Genomic DNA, 16,132 nt, shown 5'->3' on the forward strand with positions numbered 1-16,132 from the left:
AAGCGCTCGGCCAACAGAACGAAAACAACGACAACACAGCGAGTTGGAATAGCAAGAAGCAGGAGAAATACGATGTCTGGGACTCTGCACGACCATGTCGACGATCAGGCCATCGCCTTGACATGGCGGACCATCTTTCTCTCCTCGTTGTCTTCATTTGTGTTCGGTCAGGTGTAGCGCGACAAAGACGATCAGCGCACCCGATGAACAACAAACCAGGCAAACCAACAACAAAAAACGACAAAACGACGGTGCTGCCCACCCGCTGCCCTTTGCAGTATTCGCAACATGAAACAGACAACCCCTGCACCTGATCCTTTCCCATGGAGGAGGAGGCTGCCCGTGCGATTTGGTTATGCGATACACGGCAACAGGAGGAAGAGGAAGCGGAGTGGAAAGGGGGAGGGCACAGAATCGTCCTAGGAGACGACTAGGTCATACTCAGTGCGGCGCAAATAGCGTAGAGCTTGGACACATCCATCGGCATGCTACTCGACAGAGGCGCGCCTACGTTGTCCAACGCTGAGGAAGAGCCTGGGAACAACGGTACCCACGTCGGCGCCAGCGCATGGGGTTCCGAGGAATCTCGTTTCCCATCGAGAGGCGTCTCAACGGTGACCTTCTTGTGAAGTTTGCTCTGTGAAGTGCTCTGCAGCGATCCTCGAGCAAAGCTGACAGACTGCACCCGCGACGGCCCGCTCCCCGGCGTCGGCGCGTCACCGGATCGATTTGACACGGATAAACTATTCGCCGATGGAGTTGCTCCTTCCATGTTGACGCCGACGTCCCCATCGACTGACATGTCCTCAGGGAACCTGTTCAAATCGGACGGCGTCAACGCAGCGACGCGCGCAGCGAGGTCCTGCAGCTGCACAGACAAGTTCTCGCTGTACTCTTGCTGCAGATACGCTGGAATGGTAGTCTCTGGCCAGGCTCTGCTCTTTGAGGCACCGCTTTTCTTAGCGCTCTTCCTGCCTCCACCCTTCTTGTTCGCCGCGGCGCCGCCGACTCCAGGCACGCTCGTCGACAATGGCGGCGCAAAGCCGAGTGCACGCACGAGGCTCAGCAGCCCATAGTCCGGCAACTGCTCTCCCTCGCCTGCACTGCCATTGCCGTTCGCGGCTGTCTGCACGCTGGAGAGAGACTTGCGCGGCTGCGATAAGTGGCGCTTCTTTCTGCCTTTGCCAGACCCTCCCGCGCCCTTGGCGGGAACGGCAGCTGCAGCCCTTTCCATGTGCTTCTGGGCTTCGGCAAGCACCTTCTTTGTTGTCCACACGCTTGCGACGTCGGGGTACAGAGCGTCAACGTCGACGGCTCCCGGCGAGAGAGACATGCTCGCACCAACCCTTGCCCGGCTGCTGAGTATCGATGCCGGTTGCAGAAGCTCCGTTTGCAATGCTGAGAGAGTGCGACGCAGCGGGTTAGCGTCGCCGTTGTGACCCTTTTGCATCCGCGTCAGTGCTCGGGCGTACTGTTGCCGCGTGATTCGGTCGAAGATGTCCCACTCGGGAAACTCCTCCACTACGGTGGCGTCCTTGTTCACTGCCGCCGCCCGCACCGCCCACACTGCATCACCTGGGACGGCATCGGAGCAGCACACGGGGACCGCGAGCTTGACGATACGGTGGACAAGCGCCTCGGCGGTGCCGGCGCTCACCTCGCCCCACACAATGTAGCTCATGCGGAGAGCGAAGGCGATGTTCAGCAGCGAGCAGCTGTCCGCCTCCTCGCGCAGGTTCCATTTTCCCTGGTCCGCCGCGTTGCCGGGGCCCTGCTTCACGCTGCCTTCTCCGTCAGCCGTGAAGCAACCTCTCCCGTGACGCGGCGGCACGTTCAGCAGCAGTGGCGCGTCGGTGAATTGCTCAAACCTCACCTCATCCTCAAGGCGAAGCAGTTCATCGTACCGCACCAAATGGTTCAGCACGGCTAGCGCGTGCTGCGATGTGCCGCTGATGGTCGAAAAGGCATCCGTCAGGCCCTTCTTGAGACACGCTATCGGGATCAGCCCGTCACAATCTTCAGCGCCTTCGGCGGCATACAACTCATGGCGTGCGGCACAGCAGCGCAGCACACTATGCATGAGGAAGGATTGCTGCTGTTCAAACACGTCGAGCACAATGGTGAGGTAGGCATCATAGAAGTGGCTGTTCGACTTGGTTACCGGGTCCACACTGAAGAGGGCAGAAGGCCGGATTAGATGAGAGGGCTGATCCAGCGACAGCGCGAAGCGCAGCCGTTGCAAGTGAAGTCCGGTGAGAGGCAGATGCCCAACAATCGCGTACGGGTCGAGTACGGAGGAGGAGTCGCGGCCCCGGTCGCTGCTACGACCGAATAAGGAGCGAAGAAGGGAAAAACGGGGCGTACCGCAGCACGAGACGGCGTACGTGGCAAGGCAGTGGCGCTGCACCAACGCGAGAACATCCTCTTCCGCCAGAAAGCCTCGCGTCGCGCTCAGATACTTGGCTGTCTCGTGACGACTCTTGCGCTCTGATCGGCGCCTGCGGAGGTGGTCGAGCTCCTTTCCAGGCTTCATCGGCTTCCCCTTGGCTTGCGCAACATCTTCGCCCTTCTGCTTCCGGTACTGGTGGCGGAACGTATCCAGCAGCTGTGTGTGCGGACCGAGAATGTTCAGCACCCGCTCTTCCAGCGCCGTCCACTCCGGCGGCGCCTCACCAAACGAGAAGGCGGCGAGACGAGCCCCTGTGGGGTTCTCCGCATTGTCACCCACTCCCGCATCGCCGTCGCCACGCTCCGCGCCCTGTTCGCCTTGCATAAACCCCCGCCGCTCGAGCAGGTAGGCGCGGATGTTGTGCAGAAGCCGCAACTCGCGGGTGCGCTGCGACACTGGCAGCGCGGAAGAGTGCGTCTCTGCCGTGCAGGAGTCCTCCATCCTCCCCTCCTGTCGCTGCCCCGTCGTCGCGGACGAGGCTGTGGAGGGGTGCACCTGTGTCTCCGCACGTGCGTGAAAGGGCAAGATGCTCCCGTAGCCATCACCGTCGCTGTCCGTCTCAATATCTTCTTCCTCGCCGTCCAGCAAAGCATCGTCAATCACGTCAACGACACGGGTGAGCGCCATCAGCGGGTCCTCCACCTTCTTCGGCGTGGCGGGTGAGCTGGACGGCTGCCCGGCGGCTGTGCAAGTCGCACCGCTGTGCATGCCAGCCGAAAGGCACTGCAGCCGCCACTCCAACAGCGCCACGCTCTCAAGCTGAAAGGCCTCGAGACCTGCAAAGAAGTTCACCGCCACCATCTCCGGAACCATCTGATGCGCGACGAGGTAAAAGAGGCGGAAGTCCGGGTCCAAGTCTTTGTACTCCAGCGTGTAGTAGTAGAGCGCCGCCAGCATCTCGCGCGCCTCTTCAGCAAGAATGCTCACCTCCTCTGGGGTCGGCGTTTCACTCGTCGGCGAGGCGGCGTCCTGCTTGGTCGCCGCGGATCTGCCCGGCTGTAGCACCACAGCGAAGAAGATGCGTCCACTGTCCCACACCGAGTCTAGTGCTGCCTTTGCGCCGGGAGAGGGGATGTTGGCCGCGACCCTGCCGCCAAGTTTCGCGTCGGATGCCCCGCGGGTGAGCACGCCACGCACATTTAAAAGGGTTGCCTTGCTAGGTGGCACCCCAGGCTTCGTGTGCGCCGCGATCCCCGAGCCCGCTTGCTGCGAGGCGAAGCGCGTCGAGAAGTCGACGAGAGCCGCCAGGAATGTTTGATTCACGCCGACGTCGTCTTCGTCATCGTCGCTCTCATCGGCGCGGTCGCTATTCTCGTACACGGCGGGCAAGCATTCACCGGTTGGCGAGAGCCTGTTCTCGGTCTTTCCATTTTGCTCGGTGCCCTCAAGTTCCCGCTTGCTTGTCCGCTTCGCGTTGACAGCGTTCACACGCGCGTTCATCTGCTGCGAAAAGGCTGACAGTCGCTCTTTCCAGAAGCAGCGGAGCACAAAGCGAATGGTACCCTCGTTGTAGTGGCGCTTGTTTGAGGTCGTGGAGAGGAGAGTGTGCACACGCTCCTCCTCCGCTGTGGACGCCGGCTCTGCCGCCGTGGAGTCCGTCACTTCCGCTGAGGGAGCTGCTGCCTCCACGGGCGGCGATTGCATCAGGATCGCCCCGGTGCGCGAGCGTAGCGGCAGCAGCACAGAGGCAAGAGTCAGGAGCGGCACACACTTGCGGTGCAGTTCCGCACTCTCCGGGTCGTCGTCCTGGCCTCTGAGGTAGTCGATGCTGTAGCGCTCGTGCCATCGGATGACACGGCACGCCACCGACCCTTGCAGGGTGGTGCGCAGCTGCTTCGATCGGCCGCGGCGACTCAGATCGGCTGTCGTTTCGTCGACCATGGTGCGGAAGACGAGGCGGAAGTCGTACTCCTGTGCAACGAGACGGCCGCCCTGCGGTGACCGGCTGAAGATCAACCCGTACAACGGCTCCATGGCCGCCAGAGTGGCGGCGGCGGCCTCTGGGGATACCTCTCGACCCTTCTCTGCCTGCCCCACCATAAGGAGCAGACGCTGTTGCACCTCCATCGGATTCTCGAGTGCCACGTAGTCTCCCTGGTGCCGCGCAAGACGCACAAACATGTACACGGACCACAACGGCCTTGTGGTGAGCATGTAGTCCACATACGAGTAACGCCCGTCTAGCGTGCTAAGCTCTTCGTAGCCCCACCGCAGCTTCTCGTACTTCTCCTCCAGCGACCGCTGTCGCCGCTCGCACAGGGACACGTAAACGTCACGACGCGCGATTCGCCGCTCCAGTCGCTCTAGGTAATGAAACACGTCGGTGAGGTGGTTGTGCGCAGCGACGGCCTCCTTTTCTGTGTTCTCGAAGGCGCGGCGGGTCTCCTGCAGGGCTCGCTCAGTCTCGCGCCACAGCTGACCCAGCCGCACGATCTCCTGCTTCGCGTCGCTAAGCTGGCTATAAACGATCTGCTTTGCACGCTGGTTCTGCTGCTTGTTCTTCCTTGTCGCCGCTGTCACAGCGTCGTTGGCCCGGTCTTTCCAGCCATCAAGTTCTCGCCGCATCACCTCCACTTGTCCTTTCATGGCGTGGTGCTGCGCTGCCCACCGAGCCGTTGCCTCCTCCGATGTCTTCATCTTCTCGGCTAATTGCCGGTTTTCCACCTCCAGCTCGTGCAGCCGCACACACTTGGAGTTGAACGCGGCTTCCAGCTGCTGCAGCTGCGCGCGCAGGTACGTCACCTCGTACCCCTGCTGGTCTACCAACAACACCGTGCCGTCTGCCGCGCAGACGGCGCTGGGAGGCGCTGCGGACAGGCTATTTCGCGTGCCCTCGTGGAGGTCAAGGGCAGCAATTTGGTCCTGTGGGTTGAATCTGCCGTGCACCTCACACGCGCCGCCATGCGGCAGGGGCGGCGATGCTTGACGAGTCTCGTCCGAGGAGGTTGCGCCACCGTCCATGGCGATGTCCTCAGAAAAGGCGCTGCTCTTCACGGCTTCATCATTCCTTACCGATTCCAGCGCAATATTGCGGATACCGCGCCGATTTGCTGGCGTACAGGATGGTGGCAGGGTTTCATTCCACTGAATGCTCTCATCCTGCGAGAGATGCGGAACCGCAGGAGACGATGACATGGATGGAAAGCCGCCGAAAAACGTCTTTCTACCGTCCGAGTAGCGACAGCTACCGGCCTGATCTGCCCGTGGCCACTCAGCTCGCGAGTCCTGTAGCAGTGCGCTAAAGCCGACGGAGGAGGCAGGCAGGAAAGAGACGCTGCCGTAGCCAAACAAGTCGCCAGCGGAAACACTGCCCGGCACAGCGCCGTTGCTCACGGTCGCTTGAGCAGGGATCGTAGGCAGGGCTGGCACTCCGGTGAGAGCGCGAGCAGCTTGACGGACACCGGTACTTTCCAGTGGGTCGACGAGAAGCGGTCGTTCTCCGTTCGTGAGCGACACCTCCGAAGCTTTGAGGCGCACGACATGCATCACCTCGCGGTCGAGGAGACCGCGCACGTCATCGCCATAGACTTCGGGGTGGCTACACACGTACTGGAGGCAGCGTCGCAGCGCAGCTAGCGGGTCCATGACGACATGACGAGCCCGTGCAACCTCTTCCGGTGACAGGGGCATCAACGCTGCGTGTGTTCGTATGGGCGAGAGCGACGACGAGCTTTCGCATTGCCGCAAGCTCTTCAAGGAGGCAGTCTGAGGCGGCGGCGGCGAAGTTGTCGAGGTGTCGCCGGCTCCACTGAGGAGGGGAAGGGTCGACACATTCTTGGCGGAGGAGCTTGTTCGCGCTGTGGTGGCAGCCGGCGCACTCGGCCGCAATTTCTTTTGAAAAGGCCCGCTAGTGTACATTGACCACAAAAAAACATATACATATATGTGCTGGCCGTGTAAAGTTGCCTTCTTGGTAGTTCACCGCAGTGCCTCGTCCCTTGTGCATGTGGGGGCGTGGTAGTGATAGGGGCAGTGGAGACTCAAGCTGGAGACGAGGAGGGAGGCAGAAGGAGACAACGAGGCGCGTGAAACGAAGAGTAAGTAGCGCGACGACGGCGAGGAAACAGATTCAAGTTGCAGCAGAGGCACAAATGTATAAGCGCACAAGTGTGCATCTGCGCTGCGTGCCAACGCTTGCATGAGACAGGGATCCGGTCGGCCGATGAACAGCGTACATCGCGCCGGTCTGAACTGGTGAGCTGCGCCCGGTGCTCTTCAACGCCTAAAGCGCCGCAGCAGAGAGTCGGATGGGGAGTGCTATGACCCGCCCAGGCACACACACACACACACACGCACATTAGCACACAACACGGTAGCAATACAAGAGCATCCAGCAGCGAGCGAAAGCGAAACAAACAGTAGGCAGGTGCCAGCACACGACGTCCCACCCACGGGCATGCACAGAATAACGGCTACGAGTGACATGGCTCGCTACTTGCACACACCATAAACCCAAGAGCAACCGCGATTGCAACTGCAACTCGCCACTCGCCGTAGTCGCCGACACTTGCTTACTGTGCCTTCGAAAAACGCCATCTAATACGCACACATATATATATATATGCCAGCGGAAGCAGTATAGAGCGAAGCGCGAAGCGTATATTACGCGCCAACACCTACGACGGCCTGGTGTTGCAGGGGTTCACAGTGAACATTTCGCTCTCTCCCTTTTTTGAGGCGAAGATTCCAAAAGGTGGCCTTGATGTGTATGTCGCATGCTCCATCTGTGCCCCTGCATTCAGCTTCGGAGTATTGCGCCACAGGTGATGAGCAGACGAAGATACAGCAAAGAGAGAACGAGGTATGCGGGAAAGCGCATCAAGACGGCCTCGAGCACTCACATGCCGAGAGGGTTGTCGGCTTTGCACGTTTCGGAGGTGTCACGTGGGAGAGAAAGGCTGGAAGTCTCCCTGGATGCAGCCTGCAAGGCGTCGTCCTCGCGGTATTGCCGGTTTCGATCGCCCAGCGAGGCGAGCAGAGCCACCATCTCGGCCTTGCCGTGCTCTTCGCAGTACTTAATCCATGGAGACTCCAGCAGCTCAAAGGCGCTGCTCCGGTCATCTGGGTCTTGTCGAAGACACGAATCGATGAAGTCCTGCGTCTCCTGACTACACCCGGTCTCATCCATAAGTGGATACTTTTCCACGCTGTTGATCTCGCGCAGCAGCGCCATGAACCCCTTGCTCACTGAAGAAAACGGGTAGTGGCCGAGCAACATCTGCGCCACCACCACACCTACGCTCCAGATGTCGCTCGGCGTGCTGTAGCGCCGCCCTTGAATTCGCTCCGGGCTCATGTACGTCGCTGTACCGACAAATGAGTTGACGCCGATCGTCTCGGCACTTGTCGCGATGCCGAAGTCAGCCAACTTGACGCAGCCGGTGGTGGAGAGAAGCACGTTTGCTGGCTTGATGTCGCGATGGATCTGGCGCAGGGACTTGTGCTGATTTGGCTCCGTCACGATGTTCGATTTCGTGTGTAGTACGGCGAGGGCGTGCAGCATCTGCGATGCGATGTAGCCGCACACCGTTGGTGGAATCTTCACCTTCTCCGCGATGAGCTCGTCTATGTTCCCCCAGTCCATGTACTCCATTACTAGTCGAAGTGCCCGGTTACGGTAGAAGGCGTTGTACAGGTTCACCGTGTACTCGTTCGACTGCGCGGAGAAGATGTTGCGCAGTTCTGCGGCGACAGTCTGACGAGTGCGGGTGTCGAGCGTGACGGGAATCGTGATCTTCTTCACTGCAAAGACAGACTTGTCCGCCGTCACATACATGGAGACGTTGCCCTGCGTGCCCTGGCCGAGTTGGCGAACGCGCTTCAGATTTTCGAAGTTGAGATCTGGTCGACGCACCTGCAGATCCCCTTCTCCGGTAAACTCAACACCACGAGGGCCTACGCGGATGTTTCCCACAGTGAGCTCATCGCTCTCCTCCGGCAGCTCCGGAGGCAGCGTGGACTTCTTTGCGGGCAGGGGCTTCAGTTTCGGCGGCATAGCGGACAACGAACGACAGTCGATAACACCAAAACAAACAAGCAAAAAAAAACGGGAGGGCACCCCACAGAGGCTAACGTGCAGTCTGCGGTAGGAATCCCGTAGAGGGTGAACGGCACCGGCGATCGCGAAGAGAAGACAAACAGTGACACGCACAGACTGAGCGACGGGCAAGCAAACACGCTAAGAGAGAAAGAGTAGAAGCCGAAGGAGCAGACAAATACAGCGAAGGAATGAACAACAGAGCGATGAAGGAGAGATACAGCTTCACGCAAACTCGAGGCAACGAGCAGGCTAAAGACGCAGAGAAGCACACCCGGCAGAAGACACAGTGGGAGAGCTTCGTTTTCCTTTTTTCCTTTTACTGTTCACCCAGTAATGACACAAAATGCCGGCGCACACTGCGCGAGAGGAGATGCGGGCAATACGGCGAACCCACTCTCGTGCGGGTTCGTCCACTTGCGATGAAAACGACAAGAGGCCTTTGTAAGAAGCAGGGAAAGGAGGAGAGGTTGGTGGTGGGTAGGTAGGGAATACGTTAAGCCTTGAGTGGTATTCTTTTTTTGCCGCTGGTATTGTTGGCGTTTTTCTTTTCAAGTAGTATATATATATATATATGTTTGTGTGTCTGCGTGTGTGTTTCTCCTTTCCTTTTTAAATGGTCTCTTTGGTGCTGTTGCCGTTTCTTTTTCGCTTGTTTGTTTGCTTGTCGTTTTGTTGCTTGCGTATGTGTAGTATGTGCGCGCGGTGGCAGGAAAGGGAGAGAGGCAGCGGGAAGATGATCGGATGTCCGAGCTGTAAGGCGAGAATCCTTGTCGGCTTCGTCAACAACCTGCAACGGACGCAGTCGCCAATACGAGCTCGTATATGGAAAACGTATCTAAAAAACAGCTAAAGTTCAAGGCAGTTAACCAATAGAGTCCTCCTTCGTGTCTAAATTTGAGTCCGTGTGCGTGGTGCGCTTTCTTCGTCGGTGGTCGCCAGAGACGGTGTATAACTTCTTTGGCTGTGGTGGAGGTGGTGGTAGCGGGGGGAGTACAGTGGTCTCCCACACAACGTCTTTGGATAAAGACGCTGAATAGAGAAAAAGCGGGGCAGGGGGGGGACGATGACAGAAACTCAAAACACACAGGTGCGAGAGCGCAGCTGGGTGAGAGGAGGTGAGGCTACACAGGGTAAAGCTACGGAAATAAATGCGCAGTCGTACAGCCATTTTGCGTGCAGCGACAGCACCCATGGGCATGGACTTGTACGCACATCTTCAGGTCAGCGTATAGGAGCAGACACCCACCCCACCTCGAGGGAAGCGGAACGCAGTGGCGACAGCAGCAACGGAAACGCGAGTACGCGGCATCAAGGCCAAAGTGCAAAACACAGATACAGATAGGGAGTGTGTTTGTGGAAAAGCCAAAGAAGAATGCGCGGTCGGCTGGGCAGGTGCAGCGATAACTCGCACAAAAACATGTCGAGTCCCTCGACATTCCTGTCCCTCCTCTGCCTCGCCTCACCGCAACACACTCGAACCTGCAAGCGTAGGAGGAGTTGTGTGTGCTGCATCACCACATGACATCGAGGGTCCGACGTGGCTCGGAACAGCTGAGAGAAGCACAGGCACCAAGAAGATATGGCACCAATCTCTTGCTTCTCACCTTTCACCGCCTTTCGCGAACGCCGTTTCGACATGCCTTTGCTCGCAACTCTCCCTCCGCCCTAACTTTCGCACAAGTAGGCGATAGCGGGTAGGTCGCGCATCTTGTGGGCGCCCGTCCTCTCCTTCCATTGCATCTTCTGCCTCCCCGAGAGAGGATGTCCAGCCTAGCAGGGCTAGGGCGAATCCTATTTGTCCTCCTCCTTTACCCCTGCGCCTATTTTTTTTTGTCCGTATCTGTGGGGCCCAATCCACCGCGGCGCGAGAAAACCCGAAAGGAATCCGGAAGAGAAACAAAGAAACGAGGGCAACTCACGCAGAGAACTCAACAAGGGAGAACCGAGCCCGAATCGAGCCAACCGAAAGCGCCGTGCACCTCCAACTTTCGTTTCGTCCCTCCGCTCATCCTCTCTCTACACACACAAACACGCATATTTTTTTCCGTTGCTTCAGCTGTCTTCAGCGTGCTCGCTGCCCAGCGCTGTGAAGACCACCCGCACGAGGAAGCTGGGTGAGGCGAAACGGCCCGCAAAAAAAAACAGTAAAGAGCACACACACACACTCCGCCGCAGCAGACAAACCTCGGCGACAGCCAGAAACGACCAACACCACAACAAATAGATTGAGTCGTCGAGAGAGAGAGAGAAGCGGGGGAGGGGGAAGGGCAGAGACGGAGAGTCGCGCAAGCATGCGCGAACAGACGCAGACAGGCGGTGCTGTGAAGAAAGGCGCACATGTGCTCGAGCTCTTCCTTGCATAACGCGTGCGAAAAGGGAAAGAGGAGAAAGGCGCGGGTGGAGCAGAGATCAATGGCGCAGGCGCACCATCACTATCCTCTTGCGCGCAACGCTGTCATCTTCCCAGACTTCGAAATACTGCGGCAGCATGCGCACTGCGCGTCCGACGGAGCCGAAGTGGTCCGACAAGGTATTGGCTGCAGGCACGGATAAGTGCATCCCGACAAGCGCCTTGATCGAAATGCCGTCTTCGCCAATGGGCAGTTGAAGTAGTTCAGCAATGGCCTCCTCCACACTCGTCTGTGGCCGCGACGCCGCCGGTGCTGCGCCTGGCTGGGCCGCCGTCTTTTTGCGAATCATTGTTCTGCCCTTCTCAACGTACACATCGATGCGCTTGCTGGCAGCCAAGTTGAGTACCTGCGGAAGGGCTGCACGCATCACCGGCGGTAGCTTCGCCATCATCTCTATATAGGGCACAGGATGGTCCGGCAGCAGGTTGGCAATCTCGTCATAGAGTACCTCGTGCTGCATGAGCGGATTATCAGGGTCCAGAAGCAGCAGGTGACGCCGGAAACTCGGGATCGCACCTTCCCCGAGGACGCGCACGAACTTCTTGCGCTCGGCCTCGCCGAGGAGGGAGGCCGATCGGTCTGGATTGTCATCGAAGTCCTCTGGCAGAACCACACGATGAGCATAGCGGAACGCGCGTTCCATGGGTGGAATAGGTGCCACGGTGCCCCTCGGGTCATGTGCGATGACGTACATAAGATCCCCGCTAAGCTCAAACACTTTGCCGTGGTAGCGCAGGAAACCAACCAGTCCTCGGTAACGCTCACGGAGGTGGCTTCGCTGCTCCACTGTGAAGCCCGCATACAAACGCTCCACTGCAACCCAACGCCATACCTCATCTACCGCGTTCACCACCCGCCATCGTTTCCGCCGGCAACGACGGAAAAAGCAGTCAGCAGTGGGCGACTGCAGCGAAGGCGGCGAGGCGAGGAAGCTTGCAGCGATCGAGAGCAGATCTGGATCGGGCGACGTGGTTTCGTCCAAGTCACTGAGACTGCGAGGCGCCACATCTGGTGGAAGGCGCCGAATGTAGATTTCTTCCAGGGGCAATCCAAATGCGGTTACAGCATCCATGGATGCACCTCTCGCAGGTGCTCGCTGTGATTGCGAGTACCTCTCGTGCGGCAAAGACGGTGAGTCCGGGTCGTGGTTCCCCCTGCCACCCCGGTAGATATCATCCGAGTTGCCTCTGTGCTGATCCACCTCCCCGTCGTCGTCCTCACCTTGCTCGATGGGCCCCGCCTCATCAGCGTCTTCACCAAAGACCATGGCATCGCGCTCGGAGTCCAGCTCGGTGCCAACGCTTCTACGATCCTCAACAAGGCTATCCAATCCAATCAGCTCCTCCGTCACCGCTTGCTTGAACACCCTTTCTCGGTCGTCGAGGGTGGACTTGGCGTTGCCCAACGCAGTCGCCTTGGTAGCATGCGCAGCGTTGCCAGAGTCCTTGGGAGCGTCAGCACTGTCGACAGACCACCAACTGGCCATCGCAGCCTCCTCCTGGCCCGCTTCACGCGCCAGAGAAGCCTCGTCACCGTTATTGATATCTGCCATGGCGGATGCAGCGGAGGCCGGAGGGTCTACCACATCCGCTTTCCATTTGCTGCCGGCTCCCCCTGAAAGAAGCACGTGCCCTTCAACAAAGAGGTTGTGGTCGCCCTTCTTCAGACTCATCAGCTGAAAAACATGTACGTACTGCGTAATGAGCTGCACCACAGAAGCTTCGCGTTTTTTCTTCACAAACGCGAGGTCGTCAGGAGGAAAGCCGTTGATCCATTGGACGAGGTTCAGCGGTCGGTAGCGCTCCCTCACGAGCGGTTTGCCGTCGCTCGGTGAAAGCACTTTTCTGCTCGTCATATCTTGTGACGAGCACTCTGGCGTAGGCACACGCGGAAGGTTGCGGACAAGAACGGCAAGCATTTCGACACTCCACGGCTTCCGCTGCGAAGTACTATTCGCTCGCCGACGCAGCGAGGGAACCACCTCGGCGGCAGCCTTTTCCGAGGCCGCATACAGCGGCTCCACGCCGGACGCGTCATCGGCAGTGTCGGGCGCATCAAAGTCCATCAATGCGTGGGACCTGAACTGCGACAAGGCGCGATCTGCCTTTCCATACCCTGGATGCTGGCGCACAAACCAGAACTCCGAGTTCAGCTGCACGACCGCAGGTCGGTAGCGATTTGGCGTATAGTGAAAGAGCATCGGGTAGTGCTCAAACACCACCTGCGCCAGTGTGGAGGTCGAGCCTGCCACCTTTTCAATCTGCCTCAAGATCTCCGGTGGCACCGTCGCCATGACATGTCGACTCTCCACCGGAAAAGTCGGGACCAGGGGAATGAACACCTCAGCCACCTCAGAGGGGGTAAAGTAGCCTTTCTGGCGATGCACCTGATCGATCTTGCGCATATCGGGTCCGAGGTACGTCACCATGGCTGTTGAGGGAAGCAACTGATGAATCCTTTGTGACCCATGTGCGAACGGCTTTCTCGCGTTGATGCACTTGCGAAACATGTGCCCGTCGAGCTTCCACCGCTCCACCTCTTCGCGGCGTAGAGGGGGGATGGTGAGATCGATGGAGAAGCTGCGCGCGACGCCGTGAATCACTGCCCGCGACGCCGGCGCCGCTGCGCCGTCCTTTCGCTTCCCGTCCATGCTGGTGGAATTCGGGCATGTGATGGAAACTGCGCCATGAGCGCCACCAGACTCTCGATCCGAAGCTAGCGGCGTGTGCAGCCGAGAAAGACGCGCATTTTCTTCCTCGGAGAAGTAGTAAGAAGAGCCGCCGCTCCAGTCCACAGCCATGTGATCGGGAATGACAGTCTTCGTGGCCACGCTCTCCGCACTCGCTGCCGTCTCTGTCGGCTCTCGCGGTGAAGCATTCGCCGACTGACGAGCAGTGCCATGACTGGTGCTGCATGCACCACTTCCGCAGTTCGACTGCCACCGAAGTGAAACAAAGAAAGCGGCGATATGGGCACGAGGTCCAGCTGTTCTCTCTGGATGGTGCTCGGCGAGAACAGAGAGGCCCAGACGCCGATGCATTTCGCGCGTGCACTACGGGTAAATGATAATGCGCACCAGAAAATGTCGTCGACCCTGCGCCTTTTCATGTGAGTCTCGGCAGAGAGTCGAACAGAACACACGAAAGCGTAGCAGAAGGAGGAGGCGAGTGAGTGGGGGACACCATACAAACTGGCATTGAAGGAGCGTCGAAGCTCGAGCGCCAGTGACGCAGAAGCCAGTCTGATCGTTACGATACCAAAGATACCTTTCTTTTTGTTGTTTGGCCATCCGACCCTTCCTCCTCACCCCTGCAGATGAACCGCCATACGAAACACGACGAGTTCACTCCGGGCGCGGCGAGAGTTGAGAGTAGCGGAGAAAGAGGGAAGCTCGGCATCCTCTTGTAAGTGAAACAAGAAAGCCCAGCACAGAAGACAGAGTAATGTTTCCACGACTCGCAGCGGCGGGCGCTCTTGCCTTACTTCCGCTATCCGCAACAGCATTTGCAGCGGCTGCTTCACGGAAAGCCCACATGCAAGCGACACACGAGCGGACACACTGAAACAAACGCCTCAATTTGTCACGAGCAACATGACCGCCGCAGCAACTGTGAGCACACAAGTTCCACCCTCCCACAAACCCGCCACTCGCCAAAACGTTCGACTAAGAACTTGCGAAACCAGAACACCAGTGAACCAAGCAACAGCACGATCAAAACACAAAATTCGGTGTGAAGGACAAGCGGAAACAAGCACTACAGGAAGGGGAGAAGGGCAGCGGAGCAATGAGCCACTCCCCGAGAGGGAAAAGAGCCAGAAAGAGCGCAATGCAGCCAGTCGGAAATGCTTCGCGATACCACACACGATATTCGAGGTGTGTGCAGAAGAGCACGGCACCGTCATGTTTTTCCAACGAAAACGCAACGTCGAATGTGAGTCTCTCCCTACTTCCGAAGAGCTGCGAAAAAACACATACACTAAAGCAAAGGCGGCATTCACCGCACCAAAACACACACACACAAAGACAAAATGAGATTGGCAGCCGGCACACTCGATTATGCAAACACCTCGCAAGCGTGACTACAATCTCCGATTCCACTTTCAATCACCGCTCACGAGCACCACGAACTCGTACCCCGATATATACGTACACACACAGCCGCCCCTCACCCACCCCCTGCGGCACGGCGGCCACATCCGCGTCCTCTAGGACGAGCCGTCCGGCCGCTGCATCCGGCCACGCGTCTATAACGGGCTCAGCCTGTCCCTCCCCCCTCGCAGGCATGCCTGCGCCATCGGCGCCACACCCACCGGGCCGCATGGCGCGCACCAAAGTAGGCGGGACCGCCCTCACGGGCGTTACTCGAGGGCGGTGGCGTCTGTCAAAGGGTGGGGGGCAGGGGTAGCATGCCGGTGGTGGCCTAGGCGCATGCCGCACGAGCCGAGGTAGGATGCTGCCCAGCCTCAGCCCAGGGCCCTGTGAGACCCTGCAACGTCTGCCTGCATGCCGTGCTTCTCCCCGTCAGTCTCCTGAAGGCCGCTGCATCCCGTCACATACGGCGTGGCGACCCCCCTCCCCCCTACGACGACGACGGCCACCACCCTCCACAGTGGACTCCGGATGACTGGATGATGTAGTGCAGGCTGCTCTGGTGATGCTTCCGGCATCTGCGCCTCACGAGCCCCCATTTGGTCGGCTGGAGCCGATACGGCATGTTTTGCGCACATGCACTGTGGGCTCTCTTCGCGCCACGCCCCTCTGCATGCGATGCGGCATGCCAGCTGTGCATGGCGGCGCTCGCGCTTTTGTGGAGTGGGGGGGGGGAGGGGAGGGGGCGTGTTCGAGAACGGCACTGTTGCCGGGGGGGGTGCGTGCCTGGACGGCTTGCCCGCATGTTGCCGCGACGGGTCGGCCGCTGCTGTGCGCGTGGGGCGGAGGGGTCCCGCCGACACGCGTGCGCGTGCGCACACGGGGAGCTCACAGCCTGCCGTTCTGTGGGGGCACAGAGGGTGTGGTGGGGGCAGCGACAGGCCCCCGACGGGGGCAGCCCGTGCAGCGCGTGCGAGACGTGCGTGTCGAGGTGACCGCGTGCAAGGTCGTTGCGTGCGGCGGGGTGTGCTTCGCTGGGCGGGTGCGCGCCTTGTTTTGAGGGATGCTCAATCCACCTGTATGGCGTGCTTCACTGTCCAGCGCACCACCTTCCACAGGGCGGCGCGCAGGGCAGCGTCGCC

General features: G+C 59.2%; 3 protein-coding genes across 3 annotated transcripts; all 3 read right to left on the reverse strand.

Moving 5' to 3' along the window:
- Nucleotides 1-430: 430 nt before the first annotated feature.
- On the reverse strand, nucleotides 431-6,307 carry LINJ_34_1830 (conserved hypothetical protein; the record flags this gene model as incomplete). The annotated part of the gene is made up of 1 exon (XM_001468516.2): nucleotides 431-6,307. One exon carries the CDS (start codon nucleotides 6,305-6,307, stop codon nucleotides 431-433), a length of 5,877 nt encoding a protein of 1,958 aa, XP_001468553.2.
- A 979-nt stretch (nucleotides 6,308-7,286) lies between these two features.
- On the reverse strand, nucleotides 7,287-8,444 carry LINJ_34_1840 (putative protein kinase; the record flags this gene model as incomplete). Its single annotated transcript, XM_001468517.1, has 1 exon — nucleotides 7,287-8,444. One exon carries the CDS (start codon nucleotides 8,442-8,444, stop codon nucleotides 7,287-7,289), a length of 1,158 nt encoding a protein of 385 aa, XP_001468554.1.
- Nucleotides 8,445-10,898: 2,454 nt separating this feature from the next.
- Nucleotides 10,899-13,940, reverse strand: LINJ_34_1850 (conserved hypothetical protein; the record flags this gene model as incomplete). Its single annotated transcript, XM_001468518.1, has 1 exon — nucleotides 10,899-13,940. One exon carries the CDS (start codon nucleotides 13,938-13,940, stop codon nucleotides 10,899-10,901), a length of 3,042 nt encoding a protein of 1,013 aa, XP_001468555.1.
- Between the last annotated feature and the right edge of the window lie 2,192 nt (nucleotides 13,941-16,132).

Source organism: Leishmania infantum, chromosome 34 (genome assembly GCF_000002875.2).
Source record: "Leishmania infantum JPCM5 genome chromosome 34".
Taxonomy (NCBI): domain Eukaryota; phylum Euglenozoa; class Kinetoplastea; order Trypanosomatida; family Trypanosomatidae; genus Leishmania; species Leishmania infantum.